Here is a 15,453-nt window from a genome sequence, read left to right on the forward strand (position 1 = left end):
ATCTTTTTAAATGATATACTACAGCTGAGCCCAGTTTTCAGGACCTTTAATGGAAACAAATAGATCAATGTTTAGTTTAAAGTAGACATTTCATTTTACAGTTATGTAGGCTATCTACCACCTAATTAGCCTACAGAAGGTAGTTAACCTATTGACTTTCAGTTATATGTTAATTTCCAAATCATAAAATAACACTCAAGTGAAATTACCATCATCTGACAACACAATGTCACCCCATGGTCCATTTGTAGCTATCGACATATTAGACAGTCCTAGAGCTGCTCAGAATCATGTAAAAAAGCAACTGAGGAACCTTAATCTGCTGATGAGGCTTCAAAAGCTCCAGTAGCCTACAGATACCAAACTGATGAGATGAGATTTATTATGTCACAAATGAAGATCTTGTCTTTTTTAATTGATCATAGAATAACTTCTATAACCTAACAATCGATTTATGCACAAAACTACCTTGATGCTAGGGAGAGGGCAATATAGTATATAATTTAAAGTTGTTATCGATTAGTACCAATATGGGCACTGCCGATATTTAGAGAGCAGGGCAGCCGATAGTCAATATATAATGCTGATATCAAAACAAAGAAGTCTATAATTCCATTATTCCATGCAGAATACAATCTAATATACAAGTTATTTTAGCCAGTAACATGTTGATTTAGATGCTGTTTTTATTAAGTAATGAAACAGAAAAACACACATTTTTTAAGGGAGACTGGGGTAAAGTTTGTTAGAAGTGTTGTCATTAAACTGCATTATTCTCCATGGTATAACACCACACCAGACCTTAATGGGTTTAGATTAGATCGCCTGTAATTTAGGATAATCTGTTAGCCTTGTCAGTGTAGGTTTCAGCCCATGCCGATTCTCTCAAAATGACAGAAATCTTCTCAATTAATCGGTTTATCGCTAAATTTATTGGAAAATCTGTCAAATAACCAGGCAGGAATATCAGTTTTAATTAAATACTACGAACATCAAGTTACTTAATTAAACATATATGCACAAATCAACATAGAAGTATCTGGTAATTAAGAAGTTTTGGTCATTGATTTCCAATGTTACCCACCACGACCTATCACACCAGATTTATTGAAGGGCTAGCAAAATCAGTTAACACATTTATACCACGTGGTAAATGTATCATGTTGTCATATTAATATAATTACTGCTCCTTCCACACACACCCGATACCTCCACTATTTCTACCCCTAAAACATTCACAGTTTATGCAGGCAGTCATGATTATTTCATTGCAGGCATTTCCAATACTGAACTTCAGAGAAAACAAAGAAATGTATGAAAATGTTTTTATTTCATTTGATGTAAAGTTCTGTTGCCCACTGACAGAGCTACAAAGAAGAATTTCACCATCATATTCAACTGTTGACAAATCTGACCAAACACTGTGCCAGGGCTGGACATGAAACTCTGACCTGAAAAGATCCCTTACTGGTCAATCTCCACCTAAGACACCCAGAAAACCTTTTTTAAAAGCTTGACTAGCTTCTAGTTTTCATGCTTCACAAGACTAATGAAGTAGTAAAAGCAAGTAACAGGTGTCACCAATAGAAAAGTTATTCAAAATTGGAACGTATAGATTTTTATTCAAGGGGGAACGGCAGTAAATGTAGCAGACTGATTGACTTTATGCTTGTGTACTTCAATATATTCCAGTCTTCTGCTCGGGTTATTACTTTAAAAATTATCTAGTGGTAAAACATTTTAGTTTCAGCCAAAATTGTGGTCAGGCCTTGATGATAGAAGAGTAACCATAAAGTCTCACTACATTAAATCTGACGTAAAGCCATCTATTTTATTACCCTCCCTGTAATTACAGTCATTCAGTGACATTTTTTTTAGTCACTTCATGAGTGAGACGAATTTTATTCTTTACTGCATGGCGTAGTTAAGAAAAAAATGTTTTGATTAAATGTTTTTAAATGCTAAAAAAGGTCTCAGCTCTTTAAATGCACTGGATGACTAAACTCATCGTCATCCCTTGCGACTCACGTGTAAGAGGAGACAAAGTGCTTGTAAACCTTCCAGTAAAATATCTAGATATTCCTTTTTACTATAAACAAGTTTAGATAAGTTGTTATAACTTCGCTGTCAAAGGAAAACAACATGTGACAAGTGGGTCAAACAATCCCATTTAAGCAATATGAGGATCCATGTTGGCCTCAGGTACACAACGCCTTAGAGAAAGAAACTGAGAATATGATCCAAGTTTCTGTTGGCATCATTCAATAATCCTTCACCCACAGCTGGATGTCAAAACTACAGTCTGAGCCACTCTCATTGATGCCCGCTGTAAGCTGTTTAACTTAAAAAGGAAAATTTCAGCTGCAGAATAACAAGCATGAAGTAGACCAAAAGGTTTTTATAAAGGTTTAAAAAACAAACAAAAAAAAAAACACAGGCACCAGTCACACAATTACCATTTAGCAACAAGCCTTTTCAAAGACAGAAATCTATTTCGAAATATTGTAGATTTCCTCCTCAAGTTGGGGAAGAAAGCACTCTTTCCATGGTACTTTCAATGAATGTAGTAAAGGGTTAAGAATCCATACAGGATCTTTAAATATTCAACTGATTCCAAAGTTCTTGTGAATTCTTCAATTTAATCGGTGAAATCAACTCTATTAAGTGTATAATAGACAGAGTTTGGGGCAATTTGTCTTGTTCTCTTCTTCTCTTTGGGGTCTTGCATGTGTAGAAAGGCAGTATTTATTTATTCTACGGCTTCTGTGTCCTCAGTCGGCTGTCCAGCTGCATTTTCTGCTGTCTTTGAGGCCTGTGGGGCATGAAAAGGAGAGGTACAGATCAGTAAACAAGGGTAACATTGAAGTTTGTATTATCTGCAGCTGGGAAGTGGCACAAAAGACCAAGTCTAGTTTTGGTCATGGCAGACACAAGAGCGCAGTGAGCTGTGGATAGTTGCCAGATTCCTCGTAAGAATTTACCTTCTTTTTCTTTTTCTTCTGTGTTTTACGGCTTGCAGAGCTCAGTAGTAAAGTCTAGAGGATGAGGAGATACATTTCGGTACGAAGTGAATAAGATGTTTAATGCAGCCAGTTTCTTTGTGAACTCTTTGTGAGCTTGGTGCAAGTGAATTCACAACCTTACCTTTAGCTCTGCATCCTGAACCTCATGCTCTGACTTGTAGAGCTCTGGATCGAAAGGTCCGTTGGTGATTCTGTGAGGCCCGTTGGCCATCAGCAGCACTGTGAACTTAAACTGAGCTACACACTCTCCTGAGAACAAAAAGGCACAGAAGAAACGGGGGTGGGGGGACAGTAAATACAAAGTGAAAGCTGTTAAAATACAACAAAACATGATAGAGAGGGGTAAACACTCACCCTCTTTCTCATGTAGCACACTGAAGGGCTGTAGCAATTCATGTTTGGCACACTCCACCACACCCAGACGGGCCTTGGCCTCGTCCTCGAATGCCCTGATGGAAAATGGATGGCGGTTAAGTCAAAGTATTTTCAACTTTCTGTCAGTCTATTTAAAATGTCAGCAGGTGGTGGACTAAGTATATTAGAAGCTACATGTAAAGTGCTGTGTTCAAACCTCAGAGTAAAGGGCATGGCATCAAAGCGGCGTTCCACTTCGCTGAAAAACGTACGGGAAGTTTTCATCTTCAAGCCGTACTGCTTACTGGGGTCCCTCTTATAAATGGTGGTCCTCAGACCTCCGTCTCTAGCCTAATTGGAAATGACAGAGAATTAAAAACGGTGAAAGCAAAAACTTTCAACAGCTATGGGTATTGAATTCAAGTTAGACATGAGAAGATACCCACCTTTCCTTCTCCTGTGCTAATCAAGACATCCACAGCATAGACCTCATGTACCTCAAATTCTGCCTTCTCGTGGTCCTTCCTGAAAATGAATGAACAGCAGCCAATGAGTGACATATTTTACACTCTGATCATAAAGCCACTCAAGACAGTTGAGGTACATCAGTTATTCTGGATAATCCACAGATCTCACCGAGTTGTTGTTAGAAGGTGGATTTCCTTTATATTGGGGCTGTGGCAGAGAACTCAAAACCTCACATCAAATTAAAACTTGCTGTGTCGCTACAAAATATGCACTTTTGTTATTTGGGTGACTGATCCTTAATGTGATCGAGTTTTTATTAAGGTTAAACACAAGAATCCTGCTCATGTATGTGTGAGAGTTGACAGCTGGTGTTTTATGCACAGTAACTAACTGTGTGACTTTCCAACATTATTCCTGTTCGAAATAATGCCAACAATGCCTTTGGCATCACGGGTCAAATTAGTCAGATGCCTGGAAAACATTTCTGAAGTTTATGGGCTGATGGTGAATTGAAAGAAAGTTACACGGAAGTAAAGAAAGCTGTCAGTGTTTGTATGGAAAAAATATAAACTACAATTCAAAACACCCACGGGACACTTCAGATTTCTCCTCCCTTTCTTCAAAATGTAAAAAAAAAAAGAAAAGGAGTAAATGTACCTTTGCTGGTCTGATGGGTTCTGAATGATGGTCTTCTCTCCATCTATGACATGCTGCTTTAGCTGGTGAGACAGCATGCCTTTAAAACACAGAGCCAGGCAGAAAAAAACAAAAACAATATTACAACAGCAAAACAGTCAACATCTTACTATTATGTCAACAAATCTGAAGAGATTCAAGGACATCTAAGAACAATCATCCAAATGTGAACACTTGTGGTTGCCATGAATGCCTTTTCCATGACACGGCACACTGAGGCACAAACCTTACATAAGATACTCACCCTCGATTGGTGTGCATTTGAACGACTGTGCAATCTTGTTCCAGGCCTCTGTCACTTGAGCGTTCTGAGACAGAGAAACATGCATTACTTTCACCAACAAAATGCATTTTTGCACTGACTAATCTGGTGCAGTAGGAGGGAAGAGCAGAACAACCTAGGAGACAAGATTCAAAAACACTGACACATGTAGCCTTTTTACTCTTAGAAATAATTTTAAATGGCCCATCTCTCAAATCTTTTCATGACCATAGCCAGCCACTGTTGTGAAAGGAATTCATTATTATGGCTAACATGACAGAAGACTGTGAGGAAGTGGCTACATGTACCTGGTTGCCAGGTTTAACAAGTCGAAGAGCTGCTTCTGCACACAGATGGGCCGCTTTGATTACATCGGCTTTCCGACCTGTGACGGGGTTCTCCTGCAGAAATAAGACACAGCTGACTTAAGGTGTGCTCTAACGAGGACACAAAACTGGGACTAAAGCTGTGTTTAACAAATAAATAAAAATTCTCACCTTACTGGCTCCCACCACGAAGCTGTGAGCAACATTAGCAATGAAGCCGTCAACATGAACGCCTAGATCTCTACACAAGGACACAAGAGGAAAAGAAGAGATGACAGTATGAAATGAAATGATGAAACTAATTATATTGATCATGTGTCAAAATTATTAAGTTTAACTGCCAGCCAGCTGTCAAGATTACTAATGTTGACACAGGAACTAATCAATCAAATCAACATGGGAAGGACAGAATACCAACTGTCCTCCATTTGGAAAATTAGACTAATGAAGTCTAAACAATAACAAATAAGGTCAGGCAAAAATAAAACTCATTATTCTGTTAAGGACATTAAACTGAAGATAAACTCCAAGGTCAATTTCTTTTTTGCTGCACATCAGCTGGAATACAGTGAAGGACTTATTGTGAATTCAAGAGAGCAACACTACAGACTGTAATAAATTGAACAGACATGCCCAGCCAGAGGATTAGGCTAGGAACGTGTGAAAAGTGACAAACATACAAACCTTGTGTGTGTAACCACATCACCATGGGCTATAACAAATGCGTTTAAAACACTGCACATCAACACGTAGCAAAGTAGACGTTACAAAAGGACGAGGACACACGTGGCAACACAACAACTAAGATGAGCTGACTTCCTTTTTCAAAGCATAACACTGCATTAGACACATTTTAGAATAAATAGGATTTATCAGATGGATGGCCATCAAAGCAGCTGTTCTAAAAATTTCCAACCTTACTTGTCGTTTGCCACACAGGACAGACAGGAAGACGACACCTTACTGATGAAGCAGACAGCCAAGAGCAAAGACAAAACCCTCACATACAAGCCAGGATATTACATGGAAAGAAAGGAGGACAACACACTGGGAGACTCAACACACACGGGGGGAGAACAGAGGGGTTACATTACTGCAGAGCGTGGTGCCTACATTTTGACCAGATCCCCATCTTTAAGTGTGATGTCGGGGTCACTCTTCAGGGGAGAGAAGTGGCAAACACAGTTATTGACTGAGACGCTGGTGGGGAAGGCAATGCCTAGAAAAGGGAAAAGAGAACCACCAAGTCTTCATTTGGAAATTATCCACAAGTTTAGCAAGAAAACCATACAAGCATGGACGGAGTGACACACGGGATCACCTAATAAACTTACACTGCCATTCTCTGCCACCATTATCAGTTGTTTTTAAATCCCTGCTGTTATTAAAGCTAATCAAGGTTGTGTGGACTCGCACAGGAACACACTACCAACAAATTTGCATTACTAGAGCTACACTCTTCTTGATGGACCCACCGCAGTTCACCAGAACAGACTCAGTATCAACTTTGCCTCACCTTTCTTCATTTCCTTTTCCTTCTTGAAGACCTTTCCAGTCTCAGCCATGATGTAGGCATCCCCCTTCTCACAGAGGCTGAGCACCGACACCCCGGGCTTGGCTGTTTCCACGACCAGACGAAGAGCCTCTGGTTGAGACAAACAGCAAACAATTAAGAAGAGTGATACAGGAACAAAGTTGAGCAAGCAGATACAAGAAAGTGGTATTGATACCGTGATATGAGACTAGATGTCATCCAAGATATTGTCTTGAAATGATGCACTGCAGTTCATGACGGGATGGCTACACATGATTAATGAGTTCAACACCATCAAGTGTTGAACTCACTTGAACTGACTCAAAAAATAGTGATTTTTTGACTCAAAGCACAGTAAGATTTTAAATGGGGTTGGGTACTATCATGACGTTTACCACAGAACAAAATATATTTTAAAACAACTGTACTGTTCATACTGCGATAACGCCATCTTTCATAGATCAGCAGGAAATACAGCAAATCAAGTGCTTTATAATATCAGTATAATATGTTCATATGATGTTGACATCAATGTAATATAGGCTAACTTGATTTATCAAGTATTTAATGTACTGATGTTGTGGCATAACAATTACATGGACTGTGAGACAGGGCTATATACACATCTCCCACTCCTAAATCAAATAAATAATTCCGTCAGTTTCAGTATTTTCATCAGGACAGCGGCGGCTGGCCAATAGAGGGCGCTAGGGCGCCGCCCTCCCTGGTGGTGGAAACTTTTTATATACAGTGCATGGGTGGAAAGTGTTTTGATTTTTCTTTTTAAAATAAACATTTTTTAAATAAACAGTAATTGCCCTTTAAGTATATGTGTGTTTAAAATGCACAATAATGTGCAATATATAAAATGTAAGCTAAATAATGATGTTCGGGTGTGAAATTAGCTTCCTGCTCATTCGCTGATCTCTTCTGGGGCGCAGGAGAGATCGCCCATGCAGCGCAGCCAATAGCTGACACAAGATATGCCCATAGCAACAAAAATTAAGCCAATCAGCGTCCTCGAATCTGACGCCTGAAGGGCGCTACAGGATCTGCCCAAGCACAGTCAGTCAGAGGTAGAGGGACACGTGACGTTGTTGACAAGATGAATGCGGAACTCAAAGACTGACACAGGCTTCCAGCCTCGGCTAACGTTAGCTGGATGCAATGATTTAAATGCCTTATTTAGCCATGATAGGCAGAGTTAACATCGGCCTTGCGCGACCACAATGAGACCGCGTCCTCTGACGACCCTGGCGTTTCAGTAGATCTTGTTGCCTCGCTGGACAGTGTGTTGGAGGAGCACCTTAAGACAGCTACTGTTTTGAAAGGCACCTCAAAGACTGTGCAAAACGAACTTTTGGACTGCAAGCTATCATTTCTTAAAGATTTCATTCTGAAGGAAGTAAAAGTGCAGAATATCTTGCTATTCAGGCAGATGAGACGACATTTCCACCCACTGCCAGCTGGTGCTTGTGCTACGGTACATCGACAAGGAGAACAACAGCAGTTGGCTACAGGGGTAAGCTGGATAGTTTATAGGCAGCTCTGAAGTGTTCAGATGTGGTTATTTCTAGTGGTGGACAGTAACTTCAGTAGGCCTACTGTACTGAAGTACAAATTAGAGGTATTTGTACTTTACATGAGTATTTTCTTTTCATGCCACTTTCTCTGTTTATGTTCACTGTTTTTGTATAGTAATATAATAATATAATATTGGCATTAAATCATTTCTGACTATTTCACAAAGCACTGGTATCCTGCAGTTTGTGTTAAATTGTATTGGGACGGGTACTGAAACTGACTGGATATGGCACAGCCCCACCTAAAATATTTTTCACTAGCCGCCACTGCATCAGGATATTCGACCAATAGCGCAGAAAAGTGAAACGACTGTGTCTGCAAGTGCACAAAGAAGACAGCGATAATATCATCTGAATAACTTAACATTCATGCTGTAAGGTTAGTCCTCATAGTATTCCTGTAGCAGACATATCAGCATGCCAGATATGTCAATTAACAGATTACCATCAAAAGTTAAGGAGAAACTAACACAAAGAGTTCATCCTGGTGATGTAAGGAGGAGAACAAGTAAGTTAAAGAGCCTTCATATCTGTGGCTGTCTGCTTATCTTTCAGCTCGTTGTCGTTTGCCCAACATGTTTAACTGACTGTACTGGGCAACAGGCTGAACTAGCTGGCCAGTTAGCATCCAGCCTCAGTTAGACAGACTGACAGCTCCCTACCGTAGAGCCAAGCGTCAACGTTGAGCGGCAGTAATAGCGGAGCTAGCATTTGCTAAAACTGAACTAGCTGCACCTGCTACCTAGCTAGCCAGCCAGTTAGCATGCTGGATATGTGAGCCTCGCATGTAACCACATGGCTGCTGCTGCAGCTGCAGGCCGAACGGAGCAGGTCATCTCACCCAGTTACCAACGGCTATTCGTTTAAATTTACTTACGGTTGGCGATGTCACCACCCATCTTGTACTTGGTGACGACCAGGTCCTCGGCTATGGTCTGCTCTTGCTCGTCGTCTGACATCTTGGCAGTGAAGTTTCGGTCACTAGTCGTCCCTGAACAGCGACAGTTCGCCTCTAACTGTAGCTGCTATCAACCAGCCTCCTCCTGCTAGCCTTCAAGCCCCTCCCACTTCACACTGACGCTAACGACGTCACAGGGCCCACAACCCGCCAAAATGCAGGGATGCATTACCTAGTGGCTGCAGTAAACTTCTCTATCAGTGTAAATGCTCCGTATTTGTATAGCGCCTTTCTAGTCTTTTCGACCACTCAGAGCGCTTTTACACTACATCTGCATTCACGCACATTTGATACACTGAGCCTAAGTGCTCAAACAGAAACTAACATTCACACTCATTTATACAAGGGGCAAATCGGGGTTCAGTGTCTTGCCCAAGGACACTTCGACACGCAACCAGGGGATTGAACCGCCGACCTTCCGATTAATGGCCAACCCGCTCTACCTCCTGAGCCACAGCCGCCCCAAGACGCCACTAATAATGACTAAAACAAAACAAAACAGAGGCTTCGAGACATTACTATTATTATTATTATTATAGTCGTCATTTTGTATTAGAGGACACACTTTTTTTATGTTTGTCTTCTGGCAATATTCAGGTAGGCCTACTCAGTGCTTTATTTGTAAATCAGGAGATCCTGAAACACACAGATGGTGCTGTTCCTGTGGGTTGGGGGAGAGAAAAAAAATCATAATATTACTATATCCCAGGACCTGAAGTGGGAGCCCAACACTGACACCATTATCAAGAAGGCCCAGCAGAGGACGTACTTCCTGCGTCAGCTCAGGAAGCTCAACCTGTCTAAGGAGCTGCTGATCCAGTTCTACACAGCCATCATCCCGTCTGTTCTCTGCACCTCCATCACTGTCTGGTTTGGATCTGCCACCAAAAAGGACAGAGACAGACTACAACGGACAGTCAGGTCTGCAGAAAAAATTATCGGTGCCAACCTGCCCTCCATTCAGGATTTATACATTTCCAGAGTCAGGAAACGGGCAGGAAACATCAGTGCAGATCCATCTCACCCCGGACACAACCTGTTCCAGCTCCTCCCCTCTGGTAGGCGCTACAGAGCACTGTACGCCAAAACCAACAGACTCAGGAACAGTTTATTCCCACAAGCCATCACTCTGATGAACAGCTGATTTCTGACTCACAGTGTCAGGAACAATTCCTGTGCAATAACCCAGTAACTCTGTTTCTAATTAGTCACCTGTTTACTGGTTTCCACTTATTATTTATTTATTCACCATTTTCTATTTCAGTGCTGTTCATACTATGTTCATATTATGTCATATTGTGTATACTGTATACCAATACACCTACCTCAGGTCATAAGGTAATAGGTCTTATTTATTTTTTCCAGCATCCTTTGCACTATGTTCCATCACACTGTGTACATGTGTACCTGTATATCATATCCACCTTCAACATGTACATAATGAGAATAATAGTTTACTCTTGCATCCTTTGCACTCTGATCAATGCACTATTTGTCAATATGTTTATATTGTTTTGTTCATAGTGTGTATGTTAGTGTTGTCTATACTGTAGTTTGTGTCTGATTTTATTTTATTATTATTATTGTGTTATGGTATTTTTGTACGAGTAAGCACATCATGAGCAATGTACAATCCTGAGTCGAATTCGTCGTATGTGTACACATACCTGGCAATAAAACTGATTCTGATTCTGATTAGCCATAGCATCCACAATAACACTCAGGAGGGGGTAGCACATAGAAACAGCTGTTTACGGTTTTCCCACTCTCTCTCTGACTGTCGCTTTTCTTCTGTCTGCAGCGGGTCTGCAGTGCTCGCAGTGGGCAGTACCAGTGCTCACCGGACTACCATTTTGATGCCTCGGTTTTGCCATTTTGGCTATCGCCATCTTGTTTTTTTTTTAACAGACATGACCGGATGTGAATTTGAAAATCCTACTGAGGCAAAGTACGGAAGCCCTAAGCGGCCATCGATTCATATCTTTATTTTACTAAATTTTCCCGTGATAACGGGATAATTATGTCATGATCTTGAGATAACGACTGTTGTTTTCTCATGATAACGGGATAATTTTCTCTTGATCTCGTGATAACAAACCATAGCTGAAAACAGGGGTCAGCAGGTGCGTTTCTTTACAGTGATTTCGTGGCATTTTACTGAGTCAGTAGTTGAGTTGCTAGAGCGCAGGACTTCGACCCTCGCCTTGAGATTTGACCCTCGTCTTCTGCAAAGTTTTTATTATTCTTTTATGTGTTTTTTTTTATTATTCTCTTCAACAAAGTTGTTATGAAGAGATTCAGGGGAATCCAATCACACATTTCCCGACCACTATTTCAAAGGTTCTGAAATAGCCATCAGGAAATGTGTTTAAATGGATTTTCCTGAATGAGAAGCGATGAATTTCCTCTGTCTGGGAATGATGGGGAAATGAAAAGTCCATAGGTTGATGAATGTGGACCAATCGCCGGGATGCGCACACTCGTGCTTAATTGTGAGCATGTGAATCAGTCATATTCATAACAACTTTGTTAAAGAGGAATGAATATTAAAAAGGAATACTCCATAAGGATTGAACTCACAATCATAAGACTGTGAGTCATGTACTTTACTAACTGAGCTGATCATTGACACAGAAACCTTCTTGAAATTACCATTAAGAAACGTTCTTGCCAACCCCTGTGTTAAACTACTGTTTTTTTATCTCGAGATCATGAGAAAACAACAGTCATTATCTCAAGATTACGAGATAATTATCCCGTTATCACGGGAAATTCCTCAGGCAGAGGTCTGCTGTCTGTTCCAGAGTCTCGACTGAAAACTAAAGGGGACAGAGCGTTTGCTGTCAGGGCCCCGAGGCTCTGGAACAGCCTGCCCGAGGAAATCAGGTCGGCTGAGTCAGTGAACTCTTTTAAGTCCCTTCTTAAAACATACTTTTATAGGAGAGCCTTTCCCGATCTTATTTGACTTTATTTTATCCCTTTTATTTTATTGTATTTTACTAATTTTATATTTATCTGTATTTTAGTCTTTTCAATGTTTTCATGCTTTTATCTTGTATTGTTTTTGTATTATTGTCTCTTGGGTATTATTGTCTTTACACTTGTTAAAGCACTTTGTAACTTGTTTTTGAAAAGTGCTCTACAAATAAAGATGATGATTATTATTATTATTATTATAAAATGGAGTAAGATAAAGATATGAATCGATGGCACTTACAGCTTCCGTAACAAAGGCATGACCTGCCCTACTCTGCCTCTGATTTGCTTAGCCAGTGTAGGCACCAGATGTGCTCGGGTGGTCAGATGTGCTTGGGGTCCTGCACCTGCCGGTGACATCACACTATGGCAGTGCCACTCGGACAAATTACATTGCACCCATTTACAGATGAAGGTATCAGATCTGCTCCGGGTCTCTATCTATCAATAGATATTTTTGCTTTGGCCATATGGCAATAAACACACACACACACACACACACACACACACACACACACACACAAGGTTAGCTTGATCTGCAGGTAACATTAGCGTCATAATGAACTGAATCGTGGCCTTCCTGCTCTAAGGGCTTTTACAGCTGATGGTCAGGTTGTGGCAAGTCCCATTTAATAATAATGCTGTATTTCATTCCATAAATTCTCCATAGTTGACACGAAGACCTGCGAAAACTATGCCCATAAACTCTCAGATGTACTGCCAATAACAATCTGCCACGTCATCATACCAAAGTACAGCCTATCATGATGTTACTGACAGGCACAGGTCCCCAAGCAGATCTGACCACCTGAGCACATCTGGTACCTACACCGGATGATGGTATTTCTCAAGTAGCCCTGAAAGAACAGGAAATTTTTGGTATTCTGCTGTCTTCTGCAAACTCTTATATAATCATTTATTCTAAGCCAATTATTGGCAGAGTAGGGCGGGTCATGCCTTTGCCATTGTAGGATTTGCAAATTCGTTGACCTGATGGGGCCATATCTGGGACGAGACGGTGGGGCTAACGTGCTTGGTTAGTAAGGTGCATCGATAATTCATGTTAAGCGTACAGAATGCAGTGGAAACGATTCATCTCTATCTAGTCTCTATACCCGGACGTTGCCATGTGGGTGTACAGACGTGATAGCACTCCACATAGGTGCACATCATTTAAAACAAGACAATGATTATCTAGTCTCTCAGTTAAGTTTTAGTTAACAACTCTGGACTAATGAAAGATTGAAAGCAATAGACAATAAACACTTTCCTAATTATATTCTGGTCTCAATTGCTAGTTTCAAGTCTTCTTTATTACAGCATGATGTTCCTTTTGTTCATCATGGTCCCATTTAGAGGAAAATAAATGTTAACGAAGGGTATGCTTGACAAGTTTTACCACAGTGGCCTGTCAATCAGGATAGAGGCGAATATCCACTGCACTGTGTAGGTTTAACTATTGTGAACTTGTTTTTGGATGCTGTCTGTGTCTGTGCATGTTTTCTAAGTATTTTGTTTTAAGCCTGCCAAAATAAGCATCCACATTACTTTCACAGTTAACATGAATTACAAATGCACCTTACTAACCCAGCCAGCTAGCAAAACCCTCTCATCTGAATATGGTCACTTCTGGTTCCAAAAAAACAAAAAAAACAAGATAGTGATGGCCAAAATGCCAAAACCAAGGCTTTGAAATGGTAGTCCACAAACCAAAGGACGACATAATGTATGACCGCTGCTTTTATTTGGTCTATGCTATTGATTAAATGTTGAATTTAAAAGTTGATTAGCTGAACATCCTGAGCAATATGGATAGGCTCTCAGTAAATACCCATCAGGCATTCAGCCAATGCATAGTAAAAATAGTATTTTATATTTGAAAATGTATAAAGGAGATCTGGGGGAACCAGTTTGAATGGGCCAGAGGCAGCGGATAAAATTAATTAAAGTATTGTTGGCTATAAATTAGAGGTTCTATGCATAAGCTTGTTAGTAAAGGAGATGCTGGATCATCAGCCAGGACAAGCACAGACTCAGTTGAGTTAATTCAAAAAATGTTGTTTGTTTATACCTCATTCTGCCCGCGAACCTGCAGGATAAGCGATTGAAGATGATGGATGGATGAATGGATACCACTTTCTGTTCTGTAGAAGTCTATTTATTCTTAAAACCGACAGATGGAGCAAACTGTCTTAAAGGAGGAGGATTTTAGTGGGAACACTGGGGTGCCAGGTGTGACTGTGTGGCAGTGACAAATGGTTTACATGGCTCATGGGTCAGGTAGAAGAGCCACTTAGCATAATTTTGCTTATAGGGCCCCAGAGAGGTCAGAACAGAGAATCCTTTTGGGATTGTACTGGATGAAGTGCGTTGCTCTTCATTGGAGGTGAAAAACCGAAACTAACTCATGAATAACCCACACAAATTTTAACTTCACCACCTCTGATAGAGCAGTGAAGTGCATCTCACAGGTGTAACTTCAATTGGAAATAAAAGAATGACAGAACAGATAACAACTAGTATTACAAATTTAATTAAGGAGTTTTCAGATCCAATCAAATAGGTGTCTGTCCCACTCTGGGTGGTCCTGGACGAATTAAGCCCTGCAGGTGCCCATATGAACATTTAAACTGGAAACAGGAATCATTCCTCCTGTCTGTATTGGCCAGATCCCCTCCTAATGCTGCTTCCAATGTAAGTGACAGGGGACAAAATCCACAACGTCTTGTACCATAAATGTATTCAAGTTGACTTATATGGGGCTTCAGAAGTGTGAGTTAGTCGTATCAAGTGGAGTCAGTCAGTCTTTCCACCTGTTAACCGCATTAGATGCAAAAAGGCTGTATTAGCCTAACAACCAGGGAAAGTGGGCAACCCTGTTTAATTTGACTAAGTACAAATTTGTTTGGGAATGCACCACTGAATCGCATTATCTTTATTGCATTCACAAGGTAAACATTCCCAATTATATTTGTGTTTAAATAAATTATCACAAACTAATGTAGAAATTGAAGTTAGTGTTCCGGCATTGTTGTACTGGTTTCTGGACTTGGTACGCATACAATATTTTGAATAATATGTATTAAGGTTTGTTTAGCCTCATAGACATGTTAAGAGAACAAAAACACAATTTTGTTATTTTGTAAGGTGAGTAAATTGTAGAAACATTTTCTGACCTTAAGAAAAAATTAACACAAGGTCTACTTACCAGCTTTTTAAGAACCTCTGAACTGTATCTCATAGTCTTCATAAGAGGAAAAAGTTCTGAGAAAA

The 15,453-nt window shown here is 40.3% G+C and overlaps 1 protein-coding gene across 1 annotated transcript; it reads right to left on the minus strand.

The window, feature by feature from the left end:
- Positions 1-1,311: 1,311 nt before the first annotated feature.
- pa2g4a (proliferation-associated 2G4, a) lies at positions 1,312-9,290 on the minus strand. Its single transcript, XM_038696979.1, has 13 exons — positions 9,124-9,290; positions 6,646-6,774; positions 6,243-6,348; positions 5,301-5,370; positions 5,112-5,204; positions 4,786-4,849; positions 4,503-4,581; positions 3,824-3,902; positions 3,595-3,728; positions 3,378-3,472; positions 3,145-3,272; positions 2,982-3,035; positions 1,312-2,812 (listed from the first exon to the last, which is right to left on the minus strand). The coding sequence occupies exons 1-13, from the start codon at positions 9,203-9,205 to the stop codon at positions 2,750-2,752; spliced, it is 1,176 nt and encodes a 391-aa protein (XP_038552907.1). The 5' UTR covers positions 9,206-9,290; the 3' UTR covers positions 1,312-2,749.
- Positions 9,291-15,453: the final 6,163 nt, after the last annotated feature.

This window comes from Micropterus salmoides, unplaced genomic scaffold (assembly GCF_014851395.1).
Source record: "Micropterus salmoides isolate LMB-PRFRI ecotype aquatic unplaced genomic scaffold, ASM1485139v1 Ms_hic_scaffold_4, whole genome shotgun sequence".
NCBI classification, from domain to species: Eukaryota; Metazoa; Chordata; class Actinopteri; order Centrarchiformes; family Centrarchidae; genus Micropterus; species Micropterus salmoides.

What these genes read in the sequence shown, in the direction of transcription:
- pa2g4a (XM_038696979.1), bottom strand. Translation starts at nt 9,205, where the DNA reads ATGTCAGACGACGAGCAAGAGCAGACCATAGCCGAGGACCTGGTCGTC. An exon ending in CAAATGCACACCAATCGAGG is followed by an intron (nt 4,582 to 4,785) that starts GTGAGTATCTTA and finishes TGTGTTTTAAAG; the next exon opens with GCATGCTGTCTCACCAGCTA. An exon ending in AACCCATCAGACCAGCAAAG is followed by an intron (nt 3,903 to 4,502) that starts GTACATTTACTC and finishes ATTCATTTTCAG; the next exon opens with GAAGGACCACGAGAAGGCAG.